Raw genomic sequence first — 16,501 nt, 5'->3', positions numbered from 1 at the left:
CTAAAATGTACAAAGATGCAGCCAAACTGTTGGTCAGTAATGTATCTGCACCCTGTGTCTGGGAATGTTTGGCGTTTTTCATCTTGACTTATTTCTAAGGGACCTTTGGTTCCTCACACTATGCACTCTACCCGCTCCTGCAGCTGAGCACTTTGCATCACGGTCACATGGTCCAATAAGACACTCCCAGTGCACTGAAGTAACCTTGAGAAAGGCTGACAAAGTGACTGAGCCACTCAGAGCACGGTCACACTTGCACCGACAGGACCAGATCACTGAGATGCAATTTAAGATTTGGGTTATTCTTGCAACAGTGGGTGATTCACTGTGGTTCAATTTAAAGTGATGACATTTTCCATCCTCCAGAATCCAACCATGAATAAATGACTGGCTCCTCTGACTTCTAGTTGAAATTCTACTAAATTCACCTAACAACACTTTTTGACTCCTCTAAGACTCAATGATGAGTTTAAAATTTAAATCTCGCTGTAAGTAAAGAAATAAATCTAATATTTCTCTCTGTCTGAGTTTATTCAGCACAAACTCTCCGGCAGTGACCCACATGCTAACTGTCTTATTGTGCTACCATCACGTGACTGACCTTATTAAATGGGTCACTCGTCAGGACCTCCAATCTGTCACTTGCAACAGCGCCACCCTCCACCCTCCAGCCTCCAGCCTCCAGCCTCCACCTTCCTGCTCTTCCTCTGCTTCTTCTCTGATTCACTGCAGGAAAAACACACAAGACCAGAAACAAACAACAGGCCTGTGACTGAGACAAACAATCAAGCTGTTTAAGAAGTCAGCGTGGTCAAACACACTCCACATCGAGTACAAGCAGTAGTTCTTCTTTGTGTTTCAGTGTCGTTACCTGTGACCTGCGACCTGCCAGCAGCTCTCCAGGACAGTGAATGTGGTTGTGTGAGGATGTAACAGCCACTGAAATTGATTACTTAGGGTATTTATTTTGCAATGTGGCCAAAGTACACACAATAGAGAGCAGACAACCTGCTCAATACTGTAAGACACCCCCTCCTGTGCAGTCAGCAACTGTTATCTTATATCACAAGAGAGTTGGGGGTTAGAGGTCAAAGGGGAAGCATTATTGAGATGAACTTTCCACATCTCTCACCTGACAGGGAGGGGGGCTCCTGGAGATTCTTTACTCTCTTTTCTTACATTAAACAATCCTCATCCATTAAAACGAGACTCTTTATCTTCATGAGGGAAAAAGAAACATCCCACGTTTTTAAAGCATAAATGAAAAGAGAGATGTTCCTCAGCCCCTGAGTGACGTTTCATCACGACACTCAGGTTCTAATACAGCAGAACCTGCAGCTCTGTGAGGCCTGAAGCTAAAGCTGCCGCCTGATTCCTGAATGTTTGATATTAACAGGTACATTTAGTCATTTGGAGACGTTCTCTACAGACACAATTACATTTTATTTGATTTTTAATAATCCACCTTCATGGCACCAAGTCACTCTGTTAATGCTGACAGAACAAACAACTTACAATTCAGAGATTAATGTAAAAACCTGCTGAAGGCAGGAGATTAAAGATTCCCTGATGATGTTGGTTTGACCATATGAGGAATGGAAATGTGTACGTTTCTTTAATGTGCACGACACATCCATGTGTCTGTCTGCCCCCGGTGTGTTAATGGTTCCTTTGTTTTTACAACACTGAAGATAAGATACAGACATCAGTTTGACCCAGTCACCCTCTCACAGTAAGGGTCATATCTCACTCCTCTCTTCTTAATCATTAACCGTTTTTGATTTAGATGAACTAAATCAAACGTGTTTGTATTTGCAATAAGTTCATTTATCCAACTTCATACATTGGAGAAAACATTCACCTTAATTAAATGTGTACGTCAGCCTGTCAGGTCAACGTCTGCTCATACAGACCTGGATCTACCGCAGCCATCTGTGTTTTATTACAGTCGGAGGGTGAAACACCGAGTCTCAGAGTTTACACAGAGTTAAAAAGTGGCAGACGGGGTCAAAGGTGGAGAGTAAAGGCACAAATTAATAACAAATAGAGAAAGTGGGGAGATAAGAAACTGGAGGAGGAATAAAAGAGCGCTCCCAACACTTTACCAGTGTCCTCCACCTTCTCTCTAAGTTCTCTCTAAGTTGAGGAGCATAGAAAACAAGATGCAGGATAAAAACACTTCACCTCCATAAAGCTGAGTTACTGCTTCAGCACGTTTGTGATGTGGAGTGTTGAACGCTTTGTGATGACTCCTACATTAGATTTTTAATTAGATTAAATTAATATTTAGCACAGAGCTTCTGATGAAAAGAATGGACGTTACAGACGCTACAAACCAAACACATCTCAGTGGTTATCACCTTAAATCTTTAGGAATCATGCAGGAATTTACTAGTTTACTATTTATAATTTACTAACTATTACTAAACTTATCAGCATGAGTTCAACTAAGTACCTTTATTTAAGTGCTGTATTTAAACAGTTATATTCTACTCTTTACTACTTCACTAGAGTTTGATAGAAATAATAATAATAATAATAATAATAATAATAATAATAATAATAATAATAATAATAATAATAATAATTTATGCTTTATTTAACCCTCTTGATGATTTCTCTGGACAGACGCCCCCCCTTTTGAAGTTGCTAAGGGTTCAGGGTTCAGTGTTTTGTCCAGGGACACGTTGACACGTGGCCACCAACTGTGTTTGACTGGAACTGCTAACAAACTTAGTTTTTACCTTGTTTTAATTCCAGTAATCAATTCTCAACCCCTCAGCTGTGTCACATTAGCCCTTTTTGAGGGGGCTGACCTCAAAGTTAGAAACCACGGGGCTCAACTATCTGATTAAATCAGTATAATAATGTGAATCATTGTAATCCACAAAATTCCAGGCAGGTATTTGGAGTAAAAGCAGTAGTTTTACTGGCAGCACGGAGGTGTAGTGTTTGTCACTGATGCCTCACAGCTGGAAGAAGCTTTGTTTAAATCTGCAGGCTGTTTTTCTTCTGGACAGTTTGCCTGTTGGGTTTCCTCTGGTTTATCCTGTGCAGTTAGGTGAACTGGTGTCTTGGTGGTTTCTGTAGGTGTGAATATTTGTCTGTCTCTGTTTCAGCCCTCTAATGGGAGAACTACAGCACCTCCACAACCCTGAACTGGAACCAGTTAGGATGATGGATGGGTGGTAGTTTCACTCAAACCCTAAAACTAGTTGAAAACTTCTATATTCTAACTAAAGCGTCCATTTCCCTGCTTATTACGTCCTATTAATAAAAATGTTCAGCTCTAAGGTCAATAGACTAGTTTTGGAGATGAACACTGTGTCCTCACTCTCACAAACTGCACTTACCGTCCTGCACTGATGGGGGTGCTAAACTTTAAAGACGAAGTGGAAAATGTTGCATAAGGAGGCCAGTTTGGGCAAAACCTGAGGAACTGATGCAAGTCACAGCCTGAGTGACTGAAGTTTTCATGGAAAGTTTCTTCATATCTGTAAATTTGAATTATATGTCGTGGAAAATGTTGCAATATATCAACGGATTTGTCTCCACTTTACGTCTCATTTCTTCATCGACAGCTCGATCTGACAGAAAGAAAAAGGTTCATGAAAAGCTGTTGGATTTTAAAATAGCAGAAGAAGAGCTCTGATTCTTCTTCATCACATTTTATATATTTAACTCTAAATAATCGTACTGTGAAAGATGTTTTTGGTAATAATTATAGGGAAACATTGGCGTTTATATGAAAGTCAGTCTACAGGAAAGCATGTGCATCAGCATACAATAAGAATAAAGTCAATTATAACACATTGTTCTCTTTGTCCAACACCTGTGTGTGTCGTGCACGTGCGTTAGCAGGTGATTCTGAAGAGTGTTTGATGTGGCGAAGATTTCTTGTGTGAGAAAACCAGTGGGGTTTATTTTAAAGACAAAACTTCAAATGTGACTTTAAGGCCTGAAGATATAAAAACAAAAAAAGCACTGTTCTAAGACACCAAACGAAACTCCTCTAAAATTCAGATGAAATGGAAACAGTCTGTCGTTCAGAGGCGATAAGTAGCAAGTCGGCTACGTTTACCTCCATAAATGCTACGTGCTGACTGTCCTTAAGTACAGTTTGAGGTACTTTACAGGAGAAACCGACCGCTGCTTGTGTACTTTCAACGCCTCTGATGTTCTCTGTTTCTTCTCTCTTCTACAATACACCCTCTCACTCCACCATCCTCCCAACCTGCACCAGGTCACAGTGTAATGTCAGGGCTTTGACTTGATCCAGTGTCAGTGAATTGTCATAGCAGATGGTCCAAGGGGAGATTGGCTTCTCAAGCAGCTTGCCTCATGCCAAAGCCTCAAATAAAGTCTTATCCTGTAGGTGGCCTACATATTTAAACATACCTTCATTGCATGCTCAGGTGTGGGTTTAATAAAAGATCACTTGTGTTGGACTAGAGTATACCACAGGAGGAGGTGAGGTACAGATTTAAGTTGAAATGTCAGTTGTCTCCTTTTAGGATGCTGTAGAGGAAAGTTCGTTTCCAGATTCACTGATTAAAAGTGAGAATCTGTAGAATAAAAACATGACGACAGCGTTCGATCGTACCTCCACAGCACAGATAATACCACACAGATAACCTTGTTGACTCATGTTCCCCTAAAATAAAGCGAGATCTGCATGTGATGCAAGATAATAAAAAAGTTTGGGTCAGAAGAACTGTTTATTTGAAATGATCTCGTGGGAGAATCATTTTCCACCAACCCTTCACATTTATCTTGCCTCAGACTCATTAAGTCCCGACCTCCTGTTGACATAAAAAGTACCCACATTTGCAAAACAATGTGTAATTTTTCTAATCACCCTGATCTAAACCAAGAACACTTCTGCCTCAGTTACACCTGTTTCCTCTCAGCCACTGCACTGAATTCCTCTAATTTCCTCTTTTCTCTGCAAACACTCTGTCTGAGCTCCGACTGTCTCAGATAAATTGTCTCAGGTAGGAAAACCGGGATGATTTTCCCCTACGACTCCAGAGATATGCCATCATGGGGAAGTCCCAGACAGTTTGCCGGTGAAAACTCCGCAGGAAAACTCCCTGCTTTCCCTCCCCGGACGCGCGCGTACTCGTTGGGCTACACGAACGCGCAGACACACGACACGGGAAGCCCCGAGATCCACAGCAGTGGAGGCTGCAAAAACATGGTGTGGGGTTTCCCACATTCCCACGATTAATAATAAGAAGTGCCACATGACCCTGTATAACGTCACCTCTGGATTTTTTAGGCGATTTATCGATTTAAAGAAACAAAGTGGAGCCTCAGAACTCAAGATGTGCAGAATAATAAGATATCACGTCATCATCTGTTATTTCCAGTCACCCCTGCTTCGGTTTTGTGCACCCACTGCTTTGTTTTTCATCGTTTCAATATGAATTTCATTCACTGCCAAGGATTTGAATGACCGTGAGGAATTGGCCCTGCAGCCTGTGTCGGTTTGTGCCCACACATGCGCTTCCGGCTGAGCCAGGATCGCTTCAGACACCGACTGCATGCTTCACATTCAGCCCCAGCAGAGCACAGAGGAGTGAGGGAGGGAGGCTTGTCCCACTCTGCCTCTGCCGGCGGCTGAAAATTACTACATCATTTCTTGTAAATGCCTGACTTCTCTGCTGAGTCGCTGTTTATACTAAAGGGCTTGTCTCCTGCACATGTTCATCATGCCAGACTGTGGGATGAACTTTGGCATCTGGTGCATATGCGTGGGTGTGTGTGTGTGTTCATCATGATGGTTAGAATAAAAATGCTTCTAATTGATATACGTTGGTGACAAAATACATTTTATATGTTTACATAGGCACCAGTACCATAAATCAGCAGTTATATAATGAGGTTATTATGAACATGCACTGTACCAGGTCAGCTGCATAGACGAAGAATGGAATAGAAAAGAAAATGCAGAGTGAAGTAAAAAAATGCTGTAAATGTGCAGCACGTATTAAAACGTTTGCAATAAAAAGACTTGACTCTGTAACGTTTGCAGAATTTTCCTGTGCAGAATTTACAACAACACAGGCGACAGATGCTTCGGGTCAGTGGAGTATGAGGGTATACGTGCAGCAAACCACCGCAATCAACACATGTTATTAACTTCCTTCTTGCGTTCAGCAGCGTGATTTCTCGGAAACCGGGCTACTGGCGAACGGGAGAGGCTGCGGCGCATGCGCCTGCACACTGTAAGAAGTGTCCATCCTATTTTACTCTGTAGAACATTTAGAGTCTTCAAATCCCATTTTTTCCTTAGACAGGGAGGTAAATCTGCAGATATATAAAGATGATGGTCAGGTGTTCCCAGTGGAATTCATGATTCATTGATTTTGACGATGCAAGAATAAAATATTAATTAGTAACTGCAGTAATCTGCATTTTAGTTCATGTCTCCACAATATGCGCGCATTTAAGTTAAAATGCTGTCATGAACGAGCTTGCATTTGTATAAATCTGGACAGTTTTCTTCAGATACACAATCTTTTTTCCATATCTTTCATAAAAAACAGAATCCCAGACGTCGACAGTCTGGTTTTTTTTTTTTTTATCTTTTTTTTTATCGACATTTTTTACAGCGTCACCAAATCGGGGAATACCCACGATATAAAGAGTATAAATATCTGTGCGCGGCGCTGAGCAGGACAGAAGGGTACTACTTCTGATCAAGAAGAGTCTCCAAGTGGATAAAACAAAGACGAGGAGAAGCTTCTCTGGAACAAACTCAATCCAAACGGACTAAATTCAGCATTTTTCTTTTTGGGATCATAACAAGCGAAGTCTGTAAGTGATTAGATTTTTATTAAATGATCTATTTGCAATGGATGTTTTATTTTTAAGCATTTTTGTTGCACGGAGTTGCTTCTTAAGAATAAATTACCAATATTCTTCATTGCATGCATGTCGTTTACATCCGAAATCCTCACAAATACTAGTAAGGCTTTAATTTTGTAGAGGTCAAGTTTGTGTGATCCGTGCTCACTTTGCTTCAACCTGACTCCAAGTTTTCGACCGAATTTGATGAAGTCGTTGTCAGAATCTGTTTTTTTAAAAACATATTAGTACGATGTGCATGCATCAGTGCAGGAAGAGACTTTTGTCTCGCGCGTAATCGTGGATCTATTGGCGCACGTCTCCAAACGTCTCCTTCCAGCTTTTGAACTTCAAAATAAATCTACGTGCATTTGAAACATTTTTGAATGCAACAGTTTATGAAACCAGTCAGTAATTTTTATTTAATCGGTACTTATTTTAAACGCCCTGTATGCCCTTATTAAAAGTTGACACCTACGCGTTAACGCCCCCCTGTCGTTGTTCATGCCCTGGTCGTGAACTCCACTCACCCTCCTCATGCGCGCCCAACAGGCTGCAATAAATCTGAAGTAAAGGCGGGAGTGTCTTTGCTCTCGCTACAGTTTAATGCACACAGCATTCCTGGTGTATCTAAATATTTCCTCCATTGGTGCATATTTCAGGAAAACATGCCGGTGTCAAGGATGAGGATGAGGCCATGGTTGGAGAAGATGATCGATTCCAACTCCATCGCGGGTCTGACTTGGGTGGACAAGGTGAGATGCTCACTTCCTATTCAGTTTTTTTAATGCATAGTAATGCTCTCTTTACAAATTGGAAAGATTAGGGATCTTTGCAGGGTTGCATTTTATTTTTAATGGTTGCATGCTGCTCTTAGAAAAACCTGCATGGTGGAAAGCAAGTGGAATAGTCAGTTAAATAATGAAGAAACCTCTTGCAAACACATATACTGTGTTCTAAACTAAGAAAAAGACAAAAGATAGTTTGATGTTTGAGCTGCAACTGCGCTATGCAAATAACATTTACATAATTTGAGGTCATGTTAACAGTTGCCTATGAGATGCTCATGCAGTATTTGCAAAGTTGTGCTTATATGCGCCGAATGTTTGGCCACCATCATCCCAACTTAGCTTTTCCTTTGGTATTTTATAGGAGAAGACGATGTTCTCCATTCCCTGGAAGCATGCAGCTCGCCATGGCTGGGAGCTGAACAAGGATGCATGTCTGTTCAAAGAATGGGCCATTCACACAGGTGAGAACACTGTAAACTGCAAACACTGAAGCAGAAAAGACTTCAGTTCTTTGGATGAGAATCTAAACTGAATGAATTCTGCAGGAAAGTACGCTGAGGGCCAAACCTGTGACCCAAAGACGTGGAAGGCCAACTTCCGCAATGCAATGAACTCCCTGCCTGACATCACGGAGGTAAAAGACAAGAGTGTCAACAAGGGCCATCAAGCTATGCGTGTCTTCAGGATGCTGCCTGTCACCTCAAAATCAAGAGGTGAGAAAACTGACAGGAAATGAGAAAGCAATTTAGCATGAGTCAACATCAGCGTGCATTATTTAGTAGCTGTTGATTTTCTATTTTCCTAATAAAGTTAATTTGCTCTAAATGACACTATGAGGTGTTTCAGATTTCACTTGACCAACATGTTTCTTTCCATCTACACAGATAAACGAAGCAAGACGAAGGAAACAAAGCAAAGGAAGAAGGTAAATACTGTAGATACCACAGCTAATGTAGTAATAGACATGCTATTGTGATGCCTCTGCTGCAGCAGCTAGACACACGACTAAATTTGGCTGCTGATGCTTCCACAGAACACAGTGGTCAAGATGGAGGAAGACGCAGACTACAGTGAAACTCAGTCTCCTGTTCATTCTTCACTGCCAGAAGAGACCATGTCCACTCAGGAAAACACGGTGGACAGCACAGTGCACACAGAGCAGCAAGGTGAGGATGAATGAAAATGTTAAAACGTGGTGACACGTAATATTATCATAGTGACATATAATATTATTTGATATTTGGTTCAAACGTCACATCCTAATGTTCGTATACCAGGAGTAGAGAAGAAGAGCTTAGTTTAAAACATGCAGAATAAAGTATATTGAATGCTATTGTTTGCCATCCTTGCAGACTTACCGTATGTGACTTCATCTGAAGTTCCTGACTGGTCTTTGTCGGTTGAAATTGAGCCTGAGGCTTTTCCACACGCCTTCTGCCACCGATTTGAAGTTTCACCTGACCGCAGCCCCGGTAAGACAACAACACGTGTGTCATTCCTGCTAATAAATGGCTTCAAACCAACAGAATGAAGTTCATTTGAACAGATACGTTGGTGTAACTGTACCATACTCACGTCCATTTCCTTTTCTCCATGTCTCTTCCATGTGATCTTCCAGGTTACGACTACACCGACGACATTATCGAGGTAAGCATGAGTTCCTTCTCCTTCTCTTAATAGCATGCATTTTTCATTGACAGGAATACCCATGTTTGTCTCATTCCGCTTGTTCAGCTTGTGTAACAATACCCCAAAACAATAAGATTGACTGTTTGGTGTTAAAAACTAAAGTTGCACAAAATATAGTATACTTAGTCCAGTGTTGCTCTTTCAGATTTGCGAGCAACTGGAGAAAGACTCACACTGGATGTCAAGCAGTTTAGACGGCAAGGGGTTCCTGAGCAATGAAGCATGCACCAGTCCAGGGAGCCAGTGGAGTGAATCATCTTCAGGTAAATGTTGCTAGTTGATAGCTCAGATGGACAACGGGCTCTGAAGTCATCTGCTAAATGTTTGCCAAATAGAAAACACCTTGATTTAGGTCACATCTGTAGGAGAAGTGGTAGTTGAACTGTTATCCAGCGTCCTGACCTTGAATTTCTTCTGTTTGTTTTACAGTCGACGAAATAGATGAGATGCCACAGTACACAACTCTTGGCACAGAGTTCACAAATCCAACAGACGAATTATGGAACAACTTTTGTCAACAGATCCCTCCTATGCTCTGAGAGCATCAGGACAGGACAGTGCTTTGAAACTCTGAACTTTTAAAAAGCTCTTCCTGACCCTACGTCGAGCCAAAAAACTTACATGACACTTTCAGTCTGTGACTGAACGTGTCCACACCTTAAGCTACATACACCGCCCTGCACACATGGATGCTGTGTGTCACAACATCTTGGAGAATTTTCGTCATTGCACCTGAACATGTCTGTGAAATTGTGAAGTCCACTGCTGTTTATAATCTATGTTTCTGATGGGTTTAAAATGAGTTTTAATGTCATACAGGGCATTGACATCCAAATGAAAATAGGCTCACATTAGCCTTTGGCAGGTAGTTAATGTATAGCATAGTACAGGACAATTATCATGTAATTCTTTCCGTTATGCATATACGTGAGTTATAGTTAACAAGATGTAAAATGATCTAACAAACCTCTCAACTTCTGGTGAAAGCTCTATTTCATAATAGCACATTTACTTTTTAAGGCTTAAGGTGATTGTAAATGTTTTTGTATATAGTTGTTTTTGTTTGTGTGTGTTTTTATAAAATAAAAAAATCAAATTTGAAACTCTGGATGAGTATGACTTAAGTTTATGTATGAAGAGTGGGCAGCATAAGTCAGACAGAAGTTATTACACCTGTAATAACTTTAACTGAAATTATTGCAGCTGTGATTCCCAATTAAGGAAATCCATGTTGTCTAGTGCAACATGGCTCCACCTTGTAAGGAACTAGAAATAAGGAAGTTAAATTCAAACATTAATAGTAGTTAGAACAGAAGGTACAGTGGCTATTCTGAAAAATTCTGCTGCAGCGAATTCAGTATTTACAGATAGTTACATTAAAAAACAGGTTTTATGTGTGGAAATTATTTTTAGTGAGTGATCGTATGTGTGTATGAAGTCTCTACAGACAGTGTCCAGAAAGAAAAACATCCCTCACAAAACAGATGAATTACATATCATTAGAGATCAAATCTAAATAAACCTCAATCTGACTTCACTCCACAGAAACACCGCTCTTGAGGGTTGTAGAATCCCTGCAGGTGGCAAAAGCTGCAGCTCATTGTTCCGTCTTAATCTTACTTGATCTATCTGCAGTCTTTGACTCTGTGAACCAACAGATGTTCCTGTCGACCTGAAACATGAAAATGTCATGATAATCAAATGAGTAAGACTTCGAATAGTACGCAACAGGTTTGAATTGAATGTTGTGTGGAAACATTTGACAGTAAATCATGGGACTTCACAATGAAACCACACATTTCTGTGAAACAATGAGATAAAAGCCAGAAACTATGGATTCAGTTTGGACTTTACTGTCTCGAATATGACTTTCAACAACATTCAGATAATCAGCAACTCAGGAGTCTAATTGGATGCTTTGAATATATTGATTTTATTATGAATTGTGAATTGCAGCTGCAGCCATTTGTTAAAATTCAAAGGAGGTGGTTTGCAGCTACATTCTGATGTATAGAGGTTGTTGCCAGAGGAGAAATGCATATTTCTGTCTCATATACATCACATTTCTGTCAGTGTGATTAATGAACATTGAAGAAAGACAAGATTGTACACATAAACACACACGTAAGACTAAACACTTTGGCATCTGGTGGATCCTGGTGGGTGTATCATCATCACACAACATTCGAACAATAAAAATACCTTTAACTCATAAACTTTGATAAGGACAAATACTAACGATATGTTTAGCTATGGCCTACTACTACGACCTTTTGTGAAAACATCTTTGTGGATTATGACCCGAGCACCAATGGGTCAGGTGCTGCACACGGTTTGTGATTGTGTGGTAGAAACACACAGTAAGATTAAAAACCGTGATAACAGTGCAGACTGTTTTCTTCTCATCGTTTTACACGCCAACACAGTGTCATGCTATTCCTCGAAATAGTCATTTAGTCTGACTGGACTGTAGCCTACATGCAGATATTAAAAGGTTAATACCTGCATGTATTCTTAGAATCATACAATAAGACAAAGGAGAGATGATTCAGGCCCCTGAAGGTAAAAGTGCAACAATCAACACGTTATCAAATTCCTTCTTAAACTCAACAGTGAGATTGAGCTGCAGTGTGCAGCTTCATTTACTTATTAGATCAGTCTTCAAATCCCATTTAGTTTCTTAGACAAGGTTGAAACCTGCACATATATGAAGATGACGGTCAGGTGTTCCCAGTGGAATTCACTTAATGTAATGTTATGAACTTTAAATGAAAATGCTGTCATGTGATTTGTATAAATCTGGAGAGTTTTCTTCAGGTACAGAATCTTTTTTTCATGACTTCCATGGATTGGACATTTTTACAGCGTCAGTCTTTCGGGGAAAACCCGCTGCGCCTCTGGAACATATCCAGGTTGGTGTGCGCAGCGCCGAACACTACAGCAGGTTATCTGCTTCAGATCAAGAAGAGTGGATGAAACGAAGACGAGGAGAAGCTTCTCTGAAACAGACAGATGCTGTTTTTCTTTTTGGGATCATAACAAGCGAAGTCTGTAAGTGATTCGATTTTTATTAAATGATCTATTTGCATTGGATGTTTTATTTTTAAGCATTTTTGTTGCACGGAGTTGCTTCTTAAGAATAAATTACCAATATTCTTCATTGCATGCATGTCGTTTACAGCCGAAATCCTCACAAATACTAGTAAGGCTTTAATTTTGTAGAGGTCAAGTTTGTGTGATCCGTGCTCACTTTGCTTCAGCCTGACTCCAATTTGATGAAGTCGTTGTCAGAGTCTGTTTTTGTTTTTAATCATTATTATTATTATTATTTTTACTTATTTTAAACGCCCTGTATGCCCTTATTAAAAGTTGACACCTACGCGTTAACGCCCCCCTGTCGTTGTTCATGCCCTGGTCGTGAACTCCACTCACCCTCCTCATGCGCGCCCAACAGGCTGCAATAAATCTGAAGTAAAGGCGGGAGTGTCTTTGCTCTCGCTACAGTTTAATGCACACAGTATTCCTGGTGTATCTAAATATTTCCTCCATTGGTGCATATTTCAGGAAAACATGCCGGTGTCAAGGATGAGGATGAGGCCATGGTTGGAGAAGATGATCGATTCCAACTCCATCGCGGGTCTGACTTGGGTGGACAAGGTGAGATGCTCACACAGAAACATAACAACATAACCTACGTCTGGTTTTCTGTCTCAAATATTATATCAAAGTATATTCTCCATTGTTATCTTTAAAAAAAATAAAAAATAAAACCTCTTGTGGCACTATGCAAATGATATTCATCATCATATTCATGTTAACAGTTGCCTATGAGATGCTCATGCTCATATTTAATTTTTTTCTGCGCCGAATGTTTGGCCACCATCATCTCAACTTAGCTTTTCCTTTGGTATTTTATAGGAGAAGACGATGTTCTCCATTCCCTGGAAGCATGCAGCTCGCCATGGCTGGGAGCTGAACAAGGATGCATGTCTGTTCAAAGAATGGGCCATTCACACAGGTGAGAACACTGTAAACTGCAAACACTGAAGCAGAAAAGACTTCTGTTCTTTGGATGAGAATCTAAACTGAATGAATTCTGCAGGAAAGTACGCTGAGGGCCAAACCTGTGACCCAAAGACGTGGAAGGTCAACTTCCGCTGTGCAATGAGATCCCTGCCTGATGTTAAGGAGGTAAAAGACAAGAGTGTCAACAAGGGCCATCAAGCTATGCGTGTCTTCAGGATGCTGCCTGTCACCTCAAAATCAAGAGGTGAGAAAACTGACAGGAAATGAGAAAGCAATTTAGCATGAGTCAACATCAGCGTGCAGCATTTAGTAGCTGTTGATTTTCTATTTTCCTAATAAAGTTAATTTGCTCTAAATGACACTATGAGGTGTTTCAGATTTCAGTTGACCAACATGTTTCTTTCCATCTACACAGATAAACGAAGCAAGACGAAGGAAACAAAGCAAAGGAAGAAGGTAAATACTGTAGATACCACAGCTAATGTAGTAATAGACATGCTATTGTGATGCCTCTGCTGCAGCAGCTAGACACACGACTAAATTTGGCTGCTGATGCTTCCGCAGAACACAGTGGTCAAGATGGAGGAAGACGCAGACTACAGTGAAACTCAGTCTCCTGTTCATTCTTCACTGCCAGAAGAGACCATGTCCACTCAGGAAAACACGGTGGACAGCACAGTGCACACAGAGCAGCAAGGTGAGGATGAATGAAAATGTTAAAACGTGGTGACACGTAATATTATCATAGTGACATATAATATTATTTGATATTTGGTTCAAACGTCACATCCTAATGTTCGTATACCAGGAGTAGAGAAGAAGAGCTTAGTTTAAAACATGCAGAATAAAGTATATTGAATGCTATTGTTTGCCATCCTTGCAGACTTACCGTATGTGACTTCATCTGAAGTTCCTGACTGGTCTTTGTCGGTTGAAATTGAGCCTGAGGCTTTTCCACACGCCTTCTGCCACCGATTTGAAGTTTCACCTGACCGCAGCCCCGGTAAGACAACAACACGTGTGTCATTCCTGCTAATAAATGGTTTCAAACCAACAGAATGAAGTTCATTTGAACAGATACGTTGGTGTAACTGTACCATACTCACGTCCATTTCCTTTTCTCCATGTCTCTTCCATGTGATCTTCCAGGTTACGACTACACCGACGACATTATCGAGGTAGGCATGAGTTCCTTCTCCTTCTCTTAATAGCATGCATTTTTCATTGACAGGAATACCCATGTTTGTCTCATTCCGCTTGTTCAGCTTGTGTAACGATACCCCAAAACAATAAGATTGACTGTTTGGTGTTAAAAACTAAAGTTGCACAAAATATAGTATACTTAGTCCAGTGTTGCTCTTTCAGATTTGCGAGCAACTGGAGAAAGACTCACACTGGATGTCAAGCAGTTTAGACGGCAAGGGGTTCCTGAGCAATGAAGCATGCACCAGTCCAGGGAGCCAGTGGAGTGAATCATCTTCAGGTAAATGTTGCTAGTTGATAGCTCAGATGGACAACGGGCTCTGAAGTCATCTGCTAAATGTTTGCCGAATAGAAAACACCTTGATTTAGGTCAAAGCTGTAGGAGAAGTGGTAGTTGAAGTGTTATCCAGCGTCCTGACCTTGAATTTCTTCTGTTTGTTTTACAGTCGACGAAATAGATGAAATGCCACAGTACACAACTCTTGGCACAGAGTTCACAAATCCAACAGACGAATTATGGAACAGCTTTTGTCAACAGATCCCTCCTATGCTCTGAGAGCATCAGGACAGGACAGTGCTTTGAAACTCTGAACTTTTAAAAAGCTCTTCCTGACTGGAGGTGTCATTTCCATTTTTTAGCTAGGACGTAGGGCTCCAGTCTGGGACTGGAGATGTCATTGGGACTGGAAAGACTCCCACTAATATGACGGGTATATAATATAATAATACAGAATAATTATCACATAAATTATATTTTTCCGTTATGCATATGCGAGTATTAGTAATGGGGATGTCAAATCATCTTAATGAACCTCTATATAGATGGTCAAAGCTCTATTTCCATTTTTGCTGATTGTAGATGTTTAATGTATTTAGTTGTTTTTGTGTGTTTCCATAAAATAAAATAAAAAATCCTATTTTGAAACTCTGGATGAATATTACTTACTTTTATGTGTTTACTAACACATTAATTAATAACACAACAACACAACAACTAAATGAAGTTTCAGATTTAGTGTGTTTATTGCAACATGGCTCCACTCTGCTCAAACCACACACCAGATTCTGAGACGTTATAGTTCCCATATTATGTTAAGTCTACTTTGATCATCTTTATAGACATATGACTCTATAATGGTGCCTAAAGACACACATGTTAATTTTTTGTACATTTCTTTTGTACATTTTCTGGTACTGTAAAAAACACCAAACAACATGGACGGTGCTAACTTTATGGATTTATGGATGGACACAGAAATCTCTGTTTTTACTCACATCTGCTCATAGAGCAAAGCAGTGTGTTTGTGTGTGTGTGTGTGTGTGTGTGTGTGTGTGTGTGTTCACCATCACTGTTCTGACCAGGCTACTGGATTCATTTCAAAATTAAAGCTCAAAGATAGACTGATTCTGAGTGTGACCTAAACCTGGGTCTCACTCAAAGTTTGAAGCTGTAAGTGTTACAGTACCAACACCTAATTAATAAAAAATGCTACTGCAAAGAATCTATTATTTGTTACAATTAACTTATTATTTATTTTAACACATAGTTAAACAATTTATTAGAAAATAAATGGTCTTTGAATCTGAAATCTCTTTGCATTGAAACGTTTGTGGACTAAGTTTGGAAATTATTTCTTGATGACTGATGTGTGAAGGACACTGAAGCCTCTACAGTGTCAAACAACAACAACAACAACAACAAAACATTCCCAAAACAGTAAATAAACTACAACATTATCGGAATGGAATCCTATTTAGTGTTTGTATCAGGAGGCTCCAGCTTGTTTGGCGTAACGCTTGACATGAGTAACACAGTGACTGTGCCAACCCGGAGGTGTGGGAGTGTGTGAATGTGAGGCTACATGCGTGCAAAAGAGTGGGAGAGATGACATTTATAGATAATACTATGAATAGTTTGACTTCCAGAAGCTATGACCTGG

The 16,501-nt window shown here is 40.2% G+C and overlaps 2 protein-coding genes across 4 annotated transcripts; both read left to right on the top strand.

Moving 5' to 3' along the window:
- The first annotated feature begins 6,688 nt into the window (after positions 1 to 6,688).
- On the top strand, positions 6,689 to 9,933 carry LOC113170552 (interferon regulatory factor 1-like). 2 transcript variants are annotated; one of them, XM_026372678.1, is made up of 10 exons: positions 6,689 to 6,822; positions 7,515 to 7,607; positions 8,005 to 8,104; positions 8,189 to 8,356; positions 8,528 to 8,568; positions 8,677 to 8,809; positions 8,996 to 9,115; positions 9,262 to 9,290; positions 9,478 to 9,595; positions 9,762 to 9,933. In XM_026372678.1, exons 2-10 carry the CDS (start codon positions 7,521 to 7,523, stop codon positions 9,869 to 9,871), a joined length of 906 nt encoding a protein of 301 aa, XP_026228463.1. In that variant the 5' UTR covers positions 6,689 to 6,822; positions 7,515 to 7,520; the 3' UTR covers positions 9,872 to 9,933. The 2 variants fall into 2 exon arrangements, with proteins under 2 accessions (XP_026228463.1, XP_026228464.1); XM_026372679.1 differs by lacking the exon at positions 9,478 to 9,595 and having other exon boundaries at positions 9,762 to 9,901.
- A 2,344-nt stretch (positions 9,934 to 12,277) lies between these two features.
- On the top strand, positions 12,278 to 15,193 carry LOC113170553 (interferon regulatory factor 1-like). 2 transcript variants are annotated; one of them, XM_026372680.1, is made up of 10 exons: positions 12,278 to 12,383; positions 12,897 to 12,989; positions 13,251 to 13,350; positions 13,435 to 13,602; positions 13,774 to 13,814; positions 13,923 to 14,055; positions 14,242 to 14,361; positions 14,508 to 14,536; positions 14,724 to 14,841; positions 15,008 to 15,193. In XM_026372680.1, the coding sequence occupies exons 2-10, from the start codon at positions 12,903 to 12,905 to the stop codon at positions 15,115 to 15,117; spliced, it is 906 nt and encodes a 301-aa protein (XP_026228465.1). In that variant the 5' UTR covers positions 12,278 to 12,383; positions 12,897 to 12,902; the 3' UTR covers positions 15,118 to 15,193. The 2 variants fall into 2 exon arrangements, with proteins under 2 accessions (XP_026228465.1, XP_026228466.1); XM_026372681.1 differs by lacking the exon at positions 14,724 to 14,841 and having other exon boundaries at positions 15,008 to 15,116.
- Positions 15,194 to 16,501: the final 1,308 nt, after the last annotated feature.

Source organism: Anabas testudineus, chromosome 14, assembly GCF_900324465.2.
Source record: "Anabas testudineus chromosome 14, fAnaTes1.2, whole genome shotgun sequence".
In the NCBI taxonomy this organism is placed as follows: Eukaryota; Metazoa; Chordata; class Actinopteri; order Anabantiformes; family Anabantidae; genus Anabas; species Anabas testudineus.
The sequence above is the reverse complement of the archived record's forward strand: the minus strand, read 5'-3'. Positions and strand labels throughout refer to the sequence as shown.